Source organism: Dipteris shenzhenensis, chromosome 33 (assembly GCF_047967505.1).
Source record: "Dipteris shenzhenensis isolate YYH24624 ecotype China chromosome 33, Dip_SZ_1.0, whole genome shotgun sequence".
In the NCBI taxonomy this organism is placed as follows: domain Eukaryota; kingdom Viridiplantae; phylum Streptophyta; class Polypodiopsida; order Gleicheniales; family Dipteridaceae; genus Dipteris; species Dipteris shenzhenensis.
The window spans coordinates 6,456,425-6,474,507 of NC_141628.1; the positions used below are offsets into that span (position 1 = coordinate 6,456,425).

General features: G+C 42.4%; 1 protein-coding gene across 2 annotated transcripts in view; it reads left to right on the forward strand.

Annotated features, from left to right (window-relative positions):
- The first annotated feature begins 9,023 nt into the window (after nucleotides 1–9,023).
- Nucleotides 9,024–18,083, forward strand: part of LOC147879596 (integrator complex subunit-like protein) — a 37,105-nt gene continuing 28,045 nt past the window's right edge. Inside the window, exons 1-3 of one of the 2 annotated variants that reach the window (XM_087371731.1) lie at nucleotides 9,024–9,330; nucleotides 10,068–10,183; nucleotides 12,486–12,680. In XM_087371731.1, the coding sequence (XP_087227857.1) occupies nucleotides 10,095–10,183; nucleotides 12,486–12,680 (284 nt within the window). In that variant the 5' untranslated portion in view covers nucleotides 9,024–9,330; nucleotides 10,068–10,094. The other variant, XM_087371730.1, reaches the window with a different exon arrangement.

Sequence of the window (18,083 nt, forward strand, 5' to 3'; positions counted from 1 at the left end):
GATCACATCCTCAGCTAAAAATAGGTAGATATTCAAACTTGGATGATGGCTTTCAGTGACCGCCTCCTTGATCACAACAAGTCAAAGTGAAGTACAATCCAGATGGAAGTATTCAAAGATACAAAGCTAGACTAGTTGCAAAAGGATTTGCACAGCAATATGGTCAGGATTATGATGAGACTTATGCTCCAGTAGCAAAGATGGATTCCATACAGTTCTTGATATCACTAGCGACACTCAGAAGATGGAATGTGTATTAGCTTGATGTCAAGAATGCATTTCTCAATGGTTATCTAGACGAGGAAGTCTACATGCAACAACCAGTAGGTTATGTTGAACCAAGAAAGGAGAATAAGGTTTGCCATCTCAAGAAAAGTCTCTACGGCTTAAAGCGAGCACCCAGAAGTTTGCTATGGCCTTCTTTCCTAGTGAAAGGTCGCATAATTCCCAAGTATTATTCTTATACAAAGCATCCACTTCTTCATTCATAGTAGCAATTTGCCATTCTGGCTTGTCTACTGCATCTTTCGAAGTACACTGGCTCTTCTGTAACCATGATGGTAGTCATAAGAGCATAGTTGGTGGTTTCCACTTGAATTGCTTTGCCTTTTTGAGCATATGTCAATCTGGCTAGAGGTCTACTTTCCCTAGTAGACCGTCTGAGCTGCTATGGCTTTGCTTGGGGTGTTTCTGGCAATTCTTGCTCTTCTTCATCAACCTGTTCTGTAGATGACTGTGAAGTCGATGCTTCTATCTGTTGTGTATTTGAGGTTTTACATTCTGATTCCTCATCAAAGATTACATCTCTTGAGATAATGACTTTGCGGTTGACAGGATCATATGATTTGTATGCTTTGTTTTCTTCACTGTAGCCAACCATGATGCATTTGCATGACTTTGCATCCAATTTCTTGCGATGATCATCATGTATGTGGGCATATGCTATGCAACCAAATATGCGGAGATGCCCAATGTGTGGCTTGTGTCTAGTGAATGCTTCATAAGGTGTCATACCTTGTATCGGTTTGGTAGAAAGCCGATTAAGCAAATAGCTTGCAGTGGCTATTGCTTCTGCCCAATACTGATTTGGAAGATGCTTCTCACTAAGCATTGCCTTAGCACTGTCTACTAAAGCTCCATTCTTCCTTTCAGCTCTTGCATTCTACTAAGGAGTATCTGCCCAAGTGAATTGTCTTCAAATGGCATGATTTCTGCAAAAGTTCATTAATGCTAAAGACATGTATTCACCTCCTCTCTTTGATCTCATGACTTTGATCTTTCTGCCTGTCTGGTTTTCTACCATGGCTTTGAATTCTTGAAATTTGGAAAACACTTTAGATTTCTCTTTCAGAAAGTAGACCCAACAATATCTGTTGTAGTCGTCGATGAAAGTCAAGTAGTAAAGTGAACCATTTATGATGTGGGTTTGGGCATAACCCCATACATTTGTATGTATCAAATCAAGAATACCTCGTGCATGAGAGGTACTTCTACCGAAGTTGCTTTGCTTTTGTTTGCCGAAGGAGCATGCTTTGCAAACTTTTCCAAGAAACTGTAGCTTCGGAATCCCAATTACCATATTCTGATTCCTGAGATCTAACAAGTACTTGAAATTGACATGACCATATCTCTTGTGCCATTTTGTAGATAGTTGCATTTGTTGCAGTTGAGCCAACATGGCATGCTTTTGTGGTATTGTAGCTAGCATTCTGTATAAGTGTCCTTGACACCTTTTGCTACTAGCTGACATCTTCTAGATTTGTCTCTGATAGTGAATTCATCTTTGTAGAAGATGACTCGATAGTTGTGTTCCATCATTTGACCTACTAAAACAAAAGGTTATTTTGTTGAGTTTCGAAACATAGAGTACATCTTTCACCAATCCTTTCATACCAGTGAAAATTTTCATCGAGATAACACCTGTCCCTTGAACTAGATTTGGTGTATTATCTGTTGTGTAGATGACATTCTTTTGACCTTCTAATGGGTTCATCTCTGTGAACCATTCTTGATGATTTGTCATGTGAGATGATGCACAGCTGTCGATGTTCTCCGATGTCCTCATCATTGACCTCCTAGTACTGAGAGAGGAAGTCAATTTTACTTTGTCTTTCTGAGATCTTCTCTCTTCTTTTGTGCTCCTACTTCTCCTACTATTGCTCCTACTCCTACTTCTTCTTTTTCCATGTGTGTGCGTGTGTTTTCCTACCCTAATCCCCTCATAAGGACAAAAGTTTTGCAATGATTTGCAACTAGCTGTCCTCTTACTCTCCCCCCTAAAAAGAAACAATCTTTTCTTCATCTCTATGAAGGACCAGATGTATGAGAATTCAAATGGGTGCGATGCATGCAAAATTTTGTTGTTGATGGGGTCCTCCAAGGGGGGAAGAGTGCCCTCATGAGAGTACTTGTTTTTGTTTGACTTGTATGCAAGGTGAGAGAGAGATTGCGGATGGATGCAAGGTGGTAGAGAGAATGATACGTATGATCACAATGAAGGGGGAATACCCCTTCATTAATGTCTTTTGAGATCACTCAAGGTCCATCTTCCCATTTAGACCTACCCTTAGCCTATGACCCATGCACATACCATTCAATGCACTCTAATGCACCCTTCTTCTCTTTCCTATTATCCCTAGGACCTAAAAACATGTGCACATCTTTATTAATAAAACAAATGTTACATGTCCGAATTTGGTGCCTCTGAAGCATCTACTCAGATGATGCACTACCATATCAATATTGGTCGGTGTCCATCATAAATGAAAACAAATGTCGCACCATAAATACAAACAACATATGTTGGTGACCATCATAACAAACTTAGCCCAATCAAGTATAGGCTCTCTTCCCATTTGTACCAAAGACCACTACATTAAAGCATCATTTTGTAGATGCAATGTGGCAAGGGTAAGCGCTTTTTGATTGGTCTTGTCTCGATGGACAAAGTACAACTTAAAATGGCAAATCCAAATTTTATTAGCCTCCCTTGCTCCAGCATATTTAGGGAATTTAATTCTCTCTCATGGTGGGAACTTGACTTTTTTTTGAAGGCGTATTCAAATATTTATCTCCAATATTTAGAACTCATTATGGACTGCTCAATCATATTGCTAAGCTGAGAAACCAACTTATCAATGGAAGACCTGTCCTCTCTTCTCCTTGAATTTGGATTATAATCCATGTGTGTGGGATTTTGAGATAAGGGTGTAAAATCATCACCTTGCTCTTGGGTGGAATCATTTGTCTTCTCATTTCCTAAGGAGAACTCTCTATCAAGAGGTTATTGAAGGAAAGAGAGAGATAAATCTATTTGTGGGTTATCATAATCAAGATGTGTATCTGTCTCACCTAATCAATGCTCTGCAGGAGGAAGTGATGGTGTTCTTTTTTGCTCTTCTTCCAACAATGGGGGAAATGTGACAAGTTCATTATCATACATTGCTCCCCTTCCATTCTATTCTTTTATTAAAAATAGAGGAAATGACTTGCTACAATTTCAAAACAAAGGTTTGTTTTACAACAAAAGTTAAGTGTTATAGGGTTGGTGGTACTTATCCAACTCTCACTGTGTTGAAGAACTAACTAAAATGAGCCCTTCTTCCTTATCTTTTGGGTCCTTCTTCTTGTCTTTTGTTGTAAACTCGTACACACACTTGGATTGCCTAATTTGATTGAATCATATGTCTCAACACCTTTATAGGAGGTACTTGGTGTGTAATCACCTCCTTAAAACCTTATTCAGATCCGATTTTCGTTAGTGAGAATGAGAGGGGTCCCTTTTCTTCATGGGTTAAGGGTTTTAAGGATGCATTCACACTAGGGGAGTCACCATGTTAGGACACCCCATTCCCCATCCAAAAATAACAAAAATAACACAGTGAACATTTAGAGAAAGGGATTCCAGGGGATTCCCTAGCAGATTCAAAATTTTGCCTCTTCTTGTTCCCAAATTTTTGCCTCTGTTGCTGATGTAAGTGCTCCTTTTGGGATGAGTTTTGCCTAACGGACCTTCATTTGCTATGCTGACAAATTTGGGTTGGTTTACTTCAAGGCAAACCTCAAATCACCCTTTGCCTCTTGTAGATTCTTTATGTAATATTCCCATATGGTTGTCTGTCCTTGCACATGCCACAAGGTCTGTAATTCTCCACCCATACAGTTGCCAATCCTTGCACACAATTGCAATTTCTATTTAGATAGATTTTCCTCTTTCTCTTTTCCTCCCTAGAGTGGGTCACCATCGTTTTTGATGCCAAATGTGGAGAACTAGACTTATGAGAATAAAAACGGGTACAATGCATGTAGAATTTGATATTGATTGGGCTCTCCAACGGCGAAGAGCACCCTCATGAGAGTACTTGTTTACATTTGACCTATATACAAGGGAGGAGGGAGAGAGAGAGAGAGAGAGAGAGAGAGAGAGAGAGATTGTCAATGCATTCAACATGGTAGAAAGAATGATACATATGAGATCACTCAAGGTCCATCTCCCCATTTAGACCTACCCTTAGCCTACAACCATTCAATGCACTCTAGTGCACCCTTACCTACCTATTACCCCTACGACTCGCACATTGTTATTTAGAAAATAAGAATTACATGTCCAAATTTGTCTTTCTACATTACATGTTAGATTGAAACTGTAACATGTACAACACCATAGGGATTGTGAATCCTTGTAACTACAAGACATCGGCACTATGGAAACTCCCCCTATTTTTATGATCTATGTGCAAACTCAACAAGGTGGATGAGCATATAAATAAATGCATACAATGGAAGAAATGTTTAAAAGAATAAGCCAACAAATCAGTATGGCACGAGATACTACCATGGAATGGATGTCATATTAAGGCTATGAAGCACGCTATTCTTTGCCAAAGTAGTAGCAATCCAAACAATACTAGAATCACTCAATTCTCTCATGTTAGATCAAGGGTATTTGAGAAATTCAAATTTTAAGTGGAACGGGTAGCTCATGAGATGCACGGTGTGGAATTGATAGAATATCCCATTGTAAATCTCTCAAACCCATCTGAAGCTATGAGAGAATATAGCATCGATGAAGGCTACAAAGTGTGTCCTCCGAGGGATAGACTAGAGCCATTGAGCAGGCACCATGAGTAAAAACATACTAGAGGTTACTGAAGAGCATGCAAGTAAGGCATGTCACAATCCCACTTGGCTTCGATGAACATACTTTTCATTCCACATAAGGAAGTCAAAGGCTAAGGTTTTCTTCTATAAGAATGAGGCCCTTGGGACACATCATATACATATATGCAATGATCTTGCACAACACAAGCATTGATGATGATTATAAGATGGTAGATGAAGATTGAATTGTCATGCAAAGCTATTTACAAATGGTTGATTTTATGTTGTTTTCCTCACATTTCATCTTGCAAAATTCACAGCAGTCTCAATGTCGTGTGTAATTGAGTCATGACATTTGCTATTAGGTAGTGTGGTCACCAATATTTGGTAAATGCAAAGAAGAGGGACCAAGACTCGAGGGTGAATTATAGAAAGTGTAAATGAAGGGTACGATCGATGCGATGTCAATGTTACTTGGAATAAGAGTAGGGAGGATAGGAGCGCACCTTGGAACTATAAGTTGTAGCTTGCAAAAGCAACTTCGTGAATAGGGACTTTTGTGCATAAAGAAGTGTACTCCACAAGTAGTTCTTAACATCTTTCTTTTGGTTATTACCACTCATAAGTAACATCACCACAAGAGCAAAGCAAACATGGCAAGAAGCTTGTGTGGAAACAATGATCTACCTCGAGTAGATGATGTACCAGCTAGAAAAAAGATACATGTGGTTATTGACAAATGGACCCATGACTCGACATGGAACTTATGGAAGGTAAAAGGGTGAGCCCATTTGTATCTGCCACAAAGACATGCATAGCTACCCAAATTGCATGGAGCTACAAATCTGCAACCAATAGCAGCACAATAGAGCTAAGTGTGTGAGAAAGATGAAAGAGAGTTAGATGAAAGATGAGGAGTAAGTGTAATTCTCGATGGAAGTCGAACACAAGATGAAAGATGGTGGAACGAGTGTAATTCAATGATGGAAAACGAACACAAGATGAGACGGCATACCACCTCCAAGTTGTGACTGTTGCTGCATATCTAAAGACCACATAGAGCTTTACTAAGAAAATCCTAGCATCACTTACTTTGTAAGTCAAGAAGTGGCTCGCTCTTTTGGCGTCCAAAGAGCGAGCTACCTACCCCTTGAGTTGAGATTACCTAGTTGCTCTTTGTGTGAAGTCTAAATTATCTTTGTGGTCTCCATTTTTTTTGCGAGCTTGCTACCCTATGATAAACATGGTAAGAACAATGAGATAGAAGAGTCTAATTGAGGATGCTTGTAGCAATAAATCTAAATATAGATTGGGATTGCGTGTTATTTTTTTGTCAATGTGAAGTTTATTGAACCCAACAGTAGTGTAAGATAGGAAGAGGTGACAAAATTTTTAGAATTTTGCGTTTATGAAAGTTGGTCATAAATCTGTAAAGTTTGCTCTCAAGTTATCAAGAGTAGTAGCAACAATTTCTGGTAAATCACAGTCCTTTTTCAGGCAAGTCCTATGACAAATTTTGAATTTTATCATTGCTAAAGAATAATAAATGGATAGCATGTATTAATATGCTTTTGTTTTGAATGTATTTTTCATGTTTGTGACTTCTAAAATTTCCAACTTCCAATCTACGAATGGTCTACAACCAAAATCGATTGCAGTAAGTTTCTAATGTTATGTAGAAAATTCCCATTGTAAATCTTTACCCCCTACTTAATGGCTCTCTAAAATTACAAAAATTCATATTTCATTACTCTTCATTCAAAATTCCCATTGTAAATCTTTACCCCCTACTTAATGGCTCTCTAAAATTACAAAAATTCATATTTCATTACTCTTCATTCAAAATTGGCTGCAACTTTTTGCTACAGCACATTAATTTTGCCTTCTTTTCGTTCCACTAATAAGATTTGAAACAATATATAAAAAGGACAGACACAAGAACATTACCCATTACAAAAAGTTTTCTTTATATTATCCCAAACGTTGGTACATATTTATTTGCTGCATATTTATGCGCACGGCCATAGGCCTTACATATTCTCAAAAAAACAAAACTAAGAAGAGCAATCACATCTCAAGCGATGTGTATTCCATCTTTGTATTTGGTCACCAAAGGAAGAAAGTCTGGCACCATGACATTGTTGCTGTTGGTATCCCAATCGTTAGCTTCCAAAAGTGGCTCCTTACTAGGATGATGCATAACAACTGGGGTTGCATCACTGTCAACACTCATGGGGCTCTCCTGGCACAGCAAAGCGTCATCAAAAGGAACATCAACAAGACCATCAGTTCGCGCGGTTGCCAAAGGAGAGCACGGAGTTTCCAACTCGAAGTATCTAGGAGCAGGCACGTTCAGTACTCCCTTGATATGTTTATCCAATCGAGGCTACACTGATTGGGACTCAGAATAGAAGAAAATGGTAGCAACATTTGATGCAGTCAAGGCTTTGGGACAGATCATAGCCTTCCACAATGACCGCACTTTCTCTGCCTCCGTTCCTTTTTCGGCAAATGGAATCACCCACGCAGTAGATGGGTAATACTGACCGGCTCTCAGCATCTTAAGCATGCATTTGCTAAATGTCATCCCCAATCTGCACCGTAACTTATACTTCCAAAACATAAAAGAGCGGTCAAATATATTGGCACTGCTCAAACACACTCGATTTTTAATCTCATGAGCACCGTACCTTACATATAATTCAACGCCAGATCTCAAATCGCCAGAACTCACGTTTTTCAACACACTTTTGAAGTGTGGTTCTCCAAAGTCCTTCATGTAGTAGCCTAACATACCATGAAATGTGTGCATGTTACGTTGTTTCAATGCATGGCACATGATCACAGCTCCTACGGGTTTATTGCCATCCCACCCGATATATTTCTTTATCATCCTATTCACTGACACTATGCTACGAGCATACACACAAATAACCATCTGAAGATGCAAATGTGACAAAGCGCCTCCTCTTTCCACAGCATAGAACCCGACATGCAGGCCTCTTTCAGAAAAGCTTCGACTTTTGAGAGTATAACTACCCCCCACACCCACCGTCACACCCAGCTCAAGCACCTTAGGACCAAATAACTTCCCCTTCACCTTCGGAGGCCTCCCTCTCCCGCGCTTAATCCTACAATAGCCATGCAAACTTGCAAAGGTTATCTGCAAACTTACCGCGATACATAGACGCAAGCACCTCGAATCTGCGTTACTTACGTAGGGATGTCGTGCCCATTATCCTTGTCTTGCGCGTCATCCGAACATCAACATCTGCTTCATCCCTGTCAATCTCACAATCCTTCGCTGCAACACGACGCCTGGCCATAGCCTTGGCTCTCATCGTCGAATTGCACATCGCATGCCTCAGACTCCTCCGCATCAGTCGCTTTAACGAGCACCTCGTAGTCAGGAACATTGTGAGATGTACCGAAAATCATCTCTAGGGTGGTCAATCAAATGATCGACCCCCTTTACTCCATTCTCCTTCAGTGCTCACACTAGAATCCTCCAGAACACGTGGCCAGCCATGCACTTGCTACCACGCGTCAAAATGCCATGCACAAGCCTTTTCCCTCCCTCCCCCCACACACCCCCACACCGGGCCCTCTAACTAATTCGAATTTTTACTAACTGGGGGGCAATATTAATTGCACAAGTCTCGCTCTCTCTCGCTCTACCTCGCTCTCATTAGTTTTCTGAGCATCACCTTTAATTAGGGTGTTTACAAACTTGCCCATCATGGGCACCGCCCACAGATCACGGACGGGCAAGATTGCCTGCCCACGTCCAACCCACGGCGCAGATGCATTCAATGCATGATGGGCGGGCATGCGCGGCTTAGTCTTAGCCTAAACATACTTATGATTAATTTCCTTGTCTTAGATGGCGGCCCTCAAAGCAAAAGGAACCAGGCTCCAGGAGCATTTCTTTCGATAACAAAACACAAAGCAACCCTTTTCAACTGCGAGTCTCTCCTCAAGTCTGACCTCGTTTTGGCCTCAGAATATGAAATTTGACTCCCATGGAAGGAGAGAGGAGACACTGAATATGAAATATTCAATTTGACTCCCATGGAAGGAGAATATGAAATTTGACTCCCATGAGAGGAGAGAGGAGACACTGAATATGTGCTCTGAATATGAAATTTGACTCCCATGGAAGGAGAGAGGAGACTCCCTCAAAATATGTGCTCTGAACCGTGAAGTTCCTACCGGGACGCACTCTCTCAGGTGGAGTTCTCAAGCCCAATTCTTAATTTTGTTTTTTGAGCCATTGTTACCCCGTGTAGATGCATTACAAGGAACGTCAGATCGAAGATCTTCTTTCCGGAGACGCAGCTTGTCGAGACAATTTGTGAGTCCCTCGTTTCATGGATTCCTCTTCTTGAGAAATGCTAATTGCTCCATGCCCGCTTGGAGAATGCGTCTGCTATGGGTCTGCGAACCAAATGAGAAGGAACTTTTGGGCTATCTCAGCCCCTATCTCCCCTCTTATATAGGTGCTCGGGGCAACAGGAAATTTCTCGAAAAAGAGTTCTCACGAAACTTCTAGAAACCGACTTGCTATCTCGCCATCGCTCTGCTTCTTATGCTTAGGTTAATCGCCATCGCTGGACTAATTGCTAATAGCCATTTTTCAATGTCGGGGCACCTATTCAGCCTTGAGTCTTGGTTACTTATCCATCAAAATGGGTGATGGAAATTCAAGAAGTCCATTTTTCTTGAATGCTTGTAAAGAGATATATGGCTGTTTGGTTCATTGTTTATTTGAATATTGGGAAAAGTGTTTTGGTGGAAGCCTTAGTAAAGATGTAGAGGAAAGATAGGTAAGGTAATGCATTCAAATTGGTCATAGTGCTGCCATCAAGTTGGACTCGCCAACCATGTAAAGTTTTATTTCAGCTTTTCCATGGGCGAAGCTTATGCAAGTCAAAATATGATCTTCTGGCCTTTGATGCTGTTTTCAGGTTTAAGTGGTGTAGAAGGGATCTATAATGCTAGTTCACAAACAGAAGCATTTTCGAAAACGAAGCCACAGTGCTGATGATGGAATTAGTCTCTCTGATGAAGAAGATGAGAGGAGGTACACATTTTCTTATGTTTTGCAGTTGTTTGATATCAACTAGGATTTTTGTGACTCTTGTATGAATAGAATTGAGCAAGGATTTCTACATTTCTATTTATCAATGTGCTAGAGTTCTACCAATACAGTGTGCACCGTGTCAGTCATCTAACTTTAAGAAATCTATAATGAAGTACAGCAATTTAAACATTTTACAAAGTGGTGCTGTGGCAGACAGTTGAACTAGTTTTATGGTTAGAAATAGACTAATGCATGGTGTTGGAATTGTAGAGCTCAGGTATATCTTTTCTATGGTTTGAGGTTTTAGTAGGACACTAGAACTTTACTAGAAATAAATAAAGAACTTGTACAACTAGGCTGTAAAGAGTAGCTGAGCATGAAGGTGATACTTCGTTGCATTAGGGAATAGTATTGGAGGAGACCTTATAATATGCTTTGATGGTCGACGGAACTAGGAGCTTGACAAAGCTTAGAAGGAGATGGAGTGCCTAGTTCTCGCCCTTCGGTTCACCAATGGGCAACTTGCCCTAGGGAGTCGATTAATTGTCAGCAAAGATGTGACTTTTCTTGCCCATGGGCTTTTAGGAAAGGTCCTAAATGGTGGGAAAGTTGTGGCTTGCATGCCACACCCTTTTCGTGCAGCCTAGATCCACATGCAGCCCACGCATGGCATCACTTTTCACACATTTTGCACAGCCCATCCAGCCTCTCACGTCAGCCTCTTTCCCACCTCCATAACTGTGCCTACACTTCTCCAAATCACCTCATTTCAGCTGCAAACAATTGCTCTCTCAGGCCTCTTTCATCCTAGCTCATCTACTCGGGAGCTGATCCAGGATGAGATCGGAGCTGCTGTACTGCCCAATGGAGTGTGTGCGCGCTCGCCTTCACAAAAAAAAAGTGTGTGTGTGTGTGTGTGTGTGTGTATAGGAGGATAACCTGTCAAACATTTTTACCATGGCTCTCTTTAGAGATCAGTTGGAGCATCTTATCAGACGAATGGGGCCTGGGCATTGGTGCATGGTCGTGTCATTGAGAGGGAGTGCTGCAAGTGTCACTGACCCTCCTGTGAGCCCCCACCTGTCTGCACAACTCTGAAGGTGAATCGGAGATCAGCAACATGTGCAGCGATGACACGTGGACGACAGCAGCACCTGTACAGACTGGTTTGTGGCCTGGAACAGATCTGTGATGCATGGGACAGTCTGCGTGGACCTTCTGCAGCAGATGGAGCATGATTTGACAGTGCGGGGTGACCAAGATCAGGCCGGGGTAGAGTCGACCAAGTCTGGAGCAGGTTTGGGCACAAAGTACAGGAGATTAGGGCAGATCTGGGTCACACAGATCTGCTCTTCTAAGTTGGAGCAGAACCAGTCTGCTGATCGTTTTTTACCAGGCCCAAGTTGGCTGACTTAGGGCTTGGCCACTCCCTATCAAAACCCTCACCATTTCAGCCAGGTACTCATGCAAACTGAAGCCTTCCACAAGGCCCCAAACAGCAAGAGAGTGGCAGAGAGTTTTTTCTGATAGTTCTCAGTCACAGCAGCATCCTTGTCTGTGATTTTGTATCCAGCGTCCTGGGTGGTGATACCCGTCAACTTGAGAGTGGATTTTGCCCACACTTTGTGGATGAATAAACTGAGTGCTATTCTTCTCTGTTGCTGTCTATTCTTTGAGTTATTCCAGTGAGTATTTGCTGAGTTCCTGGTTTGAGTGCCGAGAGTTCATTCTGCTGTGCTTCCCCAACACTAAACTAGAAAAATTCAGTATGTCGAAGTTATTACAAGATTGGGGTGTCAACACGACAAACCCCCTAGCTCACCCCGAACTAGGGTTAGAGCACACACACACCTACTGACTCAGCCACTACCCCTAACCTTCTAACTGACTAATACACTTACACTACCTTAATATTTTAATATTTCCAACAGTTCCTGTGCGAGCATGTGATCGTACTATACTCTGCATCGACTGTTGGGTGCTAATGACGTCAGTGGGGATGCCGTAGTAGTTAGTCCGTGTTTATGTACCTTGTGGGTGATTATTCATGAATTGAAAACTGCATGATGAGTTTGGCTTCGTCTTGGCAGGTAATATTTCAAATTAAAGGACTCGAGGCATGCAAGGATGTTTACAATCTTTGTGTGTTTTTGTGTGCCGGTGTACACACATGTATAATAGAACTTGTTTTAAAATGGTTGAAATTCGTATCTGTCTTCGAATCATGAGTTTCTTTTTTAATGTCTCATATGTATGTATGCTTTTTTAGCATGGGTAGACTGATTGAAGGTTTTGTTGGCAGACTAACTTTGGAAGAAATCAAATTCCAGCAAAAATTGCGAGAACGTAAGCCAGGAATTGTGACTGCTCAATTGATTCCACCAGTGGGGCTCATTAAGGTGCAAGAGAAGCCGGATGGAGAAGGGAAAAAGGAGGAGCTCGTCTTGCAGGACACCTTTGCCCAAGAAACAGCAGTTACAGTTGAAGATCCCAATATGTATGCTTAACTATCCTTTTTTTAATGTTTACATTTGCCTATATGCTGCCTAAGTTTTGTGAACATGTGGGTTTTTGGTGCTTATTGTTTGTTTCCAAAATTTTCCCATTGTGCATGATATTATGGATCTGCTTGTTTCATCAAACTATCCGTATGATACGGTCGATGTCATCTCGCAGGATCGGGGGGGATGGGGCATCCAAACTGTATTGGGAGGGGGAGAGGTGGTCCATCTGAATACCCTAATTGGCAAACCATGCTATTGGGATCTGAGAATCTCTCCATCCTCTGTAGTCTCAAGAAGTGGTCGTGTGGAACTGGACCTTGGTGTAGAGCTGGAGTAGATCTAACTGTACGATATGGTCGACCTCATCTCTCGGGATCAGGGTAGATGGGGCATCCAAGTTGTACTGGGAGGGGGAGAGGCAGTCCATCTGAATACCCTAATTGGCAAAGCACCCAAGTGCAGGGGTGCATGTGACATTCCCTCCTTAACTTGGTGGTAGGTTCATTGCTTCCAAGTAGTCTGCCAAAATGTGTGGGAATTCTTGGAAAAAGTCTTCATCCAACCACACTACTTCATGGGTACCTCGATCATCACGGAACTTGGTGTAAAACTCCTGGATCTTGCGTCCTGACCATGCTTGAATTTATTATGAAGGATCTGCTTTGGTTGCAAAACTTCGGCTTCATCAAGAACTTCAGGCAATCTCGGTAAGAGGCGGTCCAAAATACGGCTTCAACTAAGCTACATGGAACACATTGTGCAAGTCTTCATAACTAGTGTTGTTGTGGCCAACCATTGCAAGTCATGGAAGGCTTGCAAAGCTTTGCTTGTAACTTGAATCTTTTGTTTGTGTGTCGTTACCCCTTTAATAAATCTATCAAGGGGGCTGCGTGTGTTGAGAATCCATCCATATGCGACCTGTAGGCTTGACACAAACCCACAAAGGACCGGATCTCTTGAGCCGTCGTGGGGACAGCCCAACTGGTGATAGCTTGAATCTTCTCTGGATCTAATCGAATCCCTTAAGCACTAATGATGTATCCCAGATACTGGATTTCCAACAACCCAAACTCACTTTTCTTTGCGTTGAGGTATAGCTGGTTATCGCGCAATAACTGTAGGGCACATCGCACATCCTTAATATGCTGCTCTGTTGTAGCGGAAAAGATAAGGATATCATCTAGGAAGATGAACATGCACTTCCTAATATAATTTGCAAATACCCGAGACATCATCTTGTTGAACGTCGGTGGTGCATTTTGCAAACCTGTGGGCAGTGGTTTGCCTATGGTGCAGCTTTCAGGAGACCTTGTGATTAGCCGCTTGGCTTTATATTAAGATTAAAGAAATACCGCAAGGGGCGATCGCGTTTGGGGCCAATCGGTGTCCTTGTTTCTGAGTAGGAGCGCTCTAGCTCCCTGTGATTAAGTTTGTGGTGATTGATTGTTTGGTTAATTACTGTGTATGCTGTAGTTAAATGTTGGCTATGGCAAGCAATGGAAGCCCATAAATGAGTGAGAGCGACCGCGTTTGGGGCCAATCGGTGTCCTTGTTTCTGAGTAGGAGCGCTCTAGCTCCCTGTGATTAAGTTTGTGGTGATTGATTGTTTGGTTAATTACTGTGTATGCTGTAGTTAAATGTTGGCTATGGCAAGCAATGGAAGCCCATAAATGAGTGAGAGCAAAAAATGAGTTGCCATATTGAAAATGCTGCTACAATGAATGGAGGCTCAAGAGAGAGCCAATATGACAAAACCCTAGGCTAAATGCCCTAACTGGACTAAGTGTCCTAGCTGACCGGACAACTGCTCTAGTACGGGCTGGCAGAGGAGTATCTTGTTGGCTGTCTTTTAATGTGTCAAGGAGCCAACGGGGGAACTTTTTGGGCTCCTGGATTTCAGCGCTTTCCTGGTCAAGTGCCCTGTGCACATGGTTCTGATCAATGGGAGGCACATCAGGCTGAATATCTGGCTGCACATGTGGCTGCAAATGACCAACAGATGGAGGAGGTACAACCTCATATGGAACATCATCATGAGCATAAGACGGAAACAAAGACATCAAGCTGTCAAAGATATCTGGGGCATCAACAACGGGCTGTTTTTGATAGTCCAGCAAAGGCCCTACCTTGCTCTCTGAGCTATACCTAGTAAAAATGCACTTGACAGCTTTATCATCCAACTTGGTGCGTGTCTGCTGAGAAGGCACATGGGCATAGGCCAAGCATCCAAATGTCCTCATGTGAGAAATGCGGGGCTTACAATTTATCCAAGTCTCATAAGGTGTGATAGTCTGCAATGCCTTTGTGGGACATCTGTTCAAAATGTAATTAGTACACATAACGACATCTAACCACAACTTTTTAGGCAAATGTTTGCCTTTCAACATGCACCTGGCCATCTCCATCGCTGATCTATTCTTCTACTCAGCCACAGGATTGTGTTGAGGAGTATAAGGCACTGTGCATCGATGATGTACGCTGCGTGAAGCCTCCTTTGACATATATTCACCCCCCCTGTTTGTATTAAGGTGAGCAATGTGCAGCCCACTCATTCTCAGCCAAGGCAATAAAATGCTTGAAGCATGAAGAACCTTCAGATTTGGATTTCAAGGAGAAAATCCAATTGTACCTGGTGAAGTCATCAATAAATGTGAAAAAATAATAGAATCCCCCAAGAGCTGCAACCCGCATGGGTCCACAAACATCACTATGAACCAGATAAAGCTTGCATGAGGAACCAACTCTCCCATCCTTGGGAAACGTAGAACGGTGCATATTTCCAAGCAAGCAAGGTTCACAAACATGCTTTGAAGGCATATGTATTTTGGGAAGATCAACAACCATACCATCCTTATATAACTTCACCAAAGCCCCAAAGTTGAGGTGTCCAAACCTCTCATGCCACAAATGGGTATCGGCCATGGTAGAAGAATCAAGAGCAAAGGCATGTGCATCTGCAAGTGCAGCATCATCAAAACATCTGTCATAAGTATCAAGTCTATGAAGACCTCTAGTCAATGTGCCAGTCAAGACCATGGTAAAGGCATGTGTAGCATCATACACTGCACACCGAACACCATAAAAAAGATGATAGCTACATGTAGCTATGGCTGAAATAGAAATGAGGTTCTTGCGAATGCTTGGAACATAAAGCACATTCTATAGAGTGACAAGACCACCAGAAACAGAAGTAAGAGCAACTTGCCCAATACCTTTCACGGTATATGATGCATTATTGGCACATGTGACACTGCCCCCCTTAGATGTATGTTGTAGTGAGCCGAATAACTTCTGGTAGGAAGTGATGTGCTTGCTAGCACGAGTATCAAAGAACCAGGCATCATGAACATCTGAAATTGCCATGTAGGCATCATGAACACCATGAACATTAGGATTATACTAACATGTAACCAAGAAATCCCAATGCTGGTCTTGTGCAAAATTAGCTGACTCATGTTGATCTTCTGCACTAGGAGAACCAGATACTGCAAGACCTGACTCCTTTTAGATGCTTCCTGCATTTAGAAATATCATGCCCAGGTTTCCTGCAATAGTTACATCTTTTCTTCTTTTTGTTATCCTCCGAAGAAGAGGCACCATGAGAATGATCAGCATGTGAATGAGGGGGTTTACCAGCTGAAACCTTGCCTTTGCCTTTGTTTTTATGCTGGGCAGCAAAGGCTTGATCATTAGCCATAGAAGCATTACGATTTGCACGACTTTGCTCCTCCTGAAGGAGAAGAGCAACTAGTTGGTTAAAAGAGAAATGGTTGGCATTGCCACTTGCAACCAACCTCAATGTAGTAGCAAAGCCCTGATAAGAATCAGGCAACCCATCAAGTGTATTAGAAACAAGCTGAGAATTAGGCATAATCTCATCAATATTGGCCAATTGCTCTTTCAAATCCTTCACATTAGTAAGATAGGCATCCATGTTACCACCCTCTTCAAGCTTCAAGTCCTTCAATTGCTTGCGGAGATAGGCAACCCTTGCCTCATTCTGCACGTGATATAAGGATGCAAGCTGATCCCATGCTTGCTTAGCTGTCTTGCAAGACCGGATATGAGGGATAATAACCCTTTTGACTGAAAGAGCAATCAAGGCATGTGCTTTGGCATCACGACCATCCCACTAAATGTGCTCCTGTGTAGGAGGTGAAGTACCTATGGTAGTAGATGCAGCTGCTCTAGAAGAAGCATTAGAACCATCACGTGAAGACCCATCATTTGAAGTAGTACCAGAGGCAGAAGGTGGAGCACTAGCAGCTGCATTACGTGTAGGTCTAGCCTCAGAACCTGAAATAACCTGAAATAACGTGCCATAGATTCTTGGCAACCAAAACATGCCCCATCATGTATGGCCACATGGGGTAATTTGTGCCATCAAGCTTGTCATCAACCCCAAGCATCCCAAAAAGATCATCTTTGCTGCTAGCCATAGTGCCAAAAATGCAAGGCAAAGGCACCAATCTGACAAAGCAAATGAGAGAAGGGCACTCTCCCAAAATCAAAGGCAAATTTCTGCACAAGCTTCAAAGCTTTTCACTGCAAATGTGTAGCTGTCACAAAGGGTACCTGCAAATGATGTAGACCCAAAAATGCAGCAAAGAAAGAGCTCCAAATGCGAGCACAAGTGATTTGCCTCGTAGGAGAAGTGAAAGGGACAGCAAAATGTTCCGGCCACTCTTTTCAGGGCTACTTACTTCTCGGTCGACTCTCCATGGCAGATCCTAGCTAGCATTGCAGCATGGCACATTTGGAGAGCCAGGTGCACTGAGGCTTTGGAGGGTTCTCAGGTTCACCCTTCTCAGATCTTGGCCAGTACTTGGACAGATACGATACACACTCTGATGGCCATTTGGGCGACCATGCAAGGATCATCTTGAGCAGCCTCCTCCAGGAGAGTTACTTTTCTCAGAGATTGGAGAGACTCTCCCTTCTTTGCTGAGACTTCTACAGGGTTGAGATGGCATTTTCAGCCTCAGCCTTGGTTTCTTTCTACCTCATTCCTCTGAGGTGTTTTTATTATATGCTTAGCATGGTGTATTTCCGCACAGAGCTTGCTCTAGCGGGTTTCTTTCTTACTTAATAGAAGTCTCTTTTTTGGAAAAAAAAAAAGGGGACAGCAAATGGCAAATGAGAGGGCTGTGAGAAGCTGAAATTTGATGTTTCAGCAAGAGTAAATGCTCCCTGAAGCAGGATAACACTCGAAATGATTGCAGCAACAGCCAGAGGTGGAAAGCTCGCAGCCCGAGGTGTTAGAACAGCATAGGGCTTCAAAAAACGCTTCCAAACAGCAGCAACAGGCTGCAAACCCTAAAATCGGTGGCTGTAGTAGCAGCAGCAGTGCAAAGTCGGTTGGTGTAGGTGCTCCAAACTGCAGCAGCAGGCCCGAA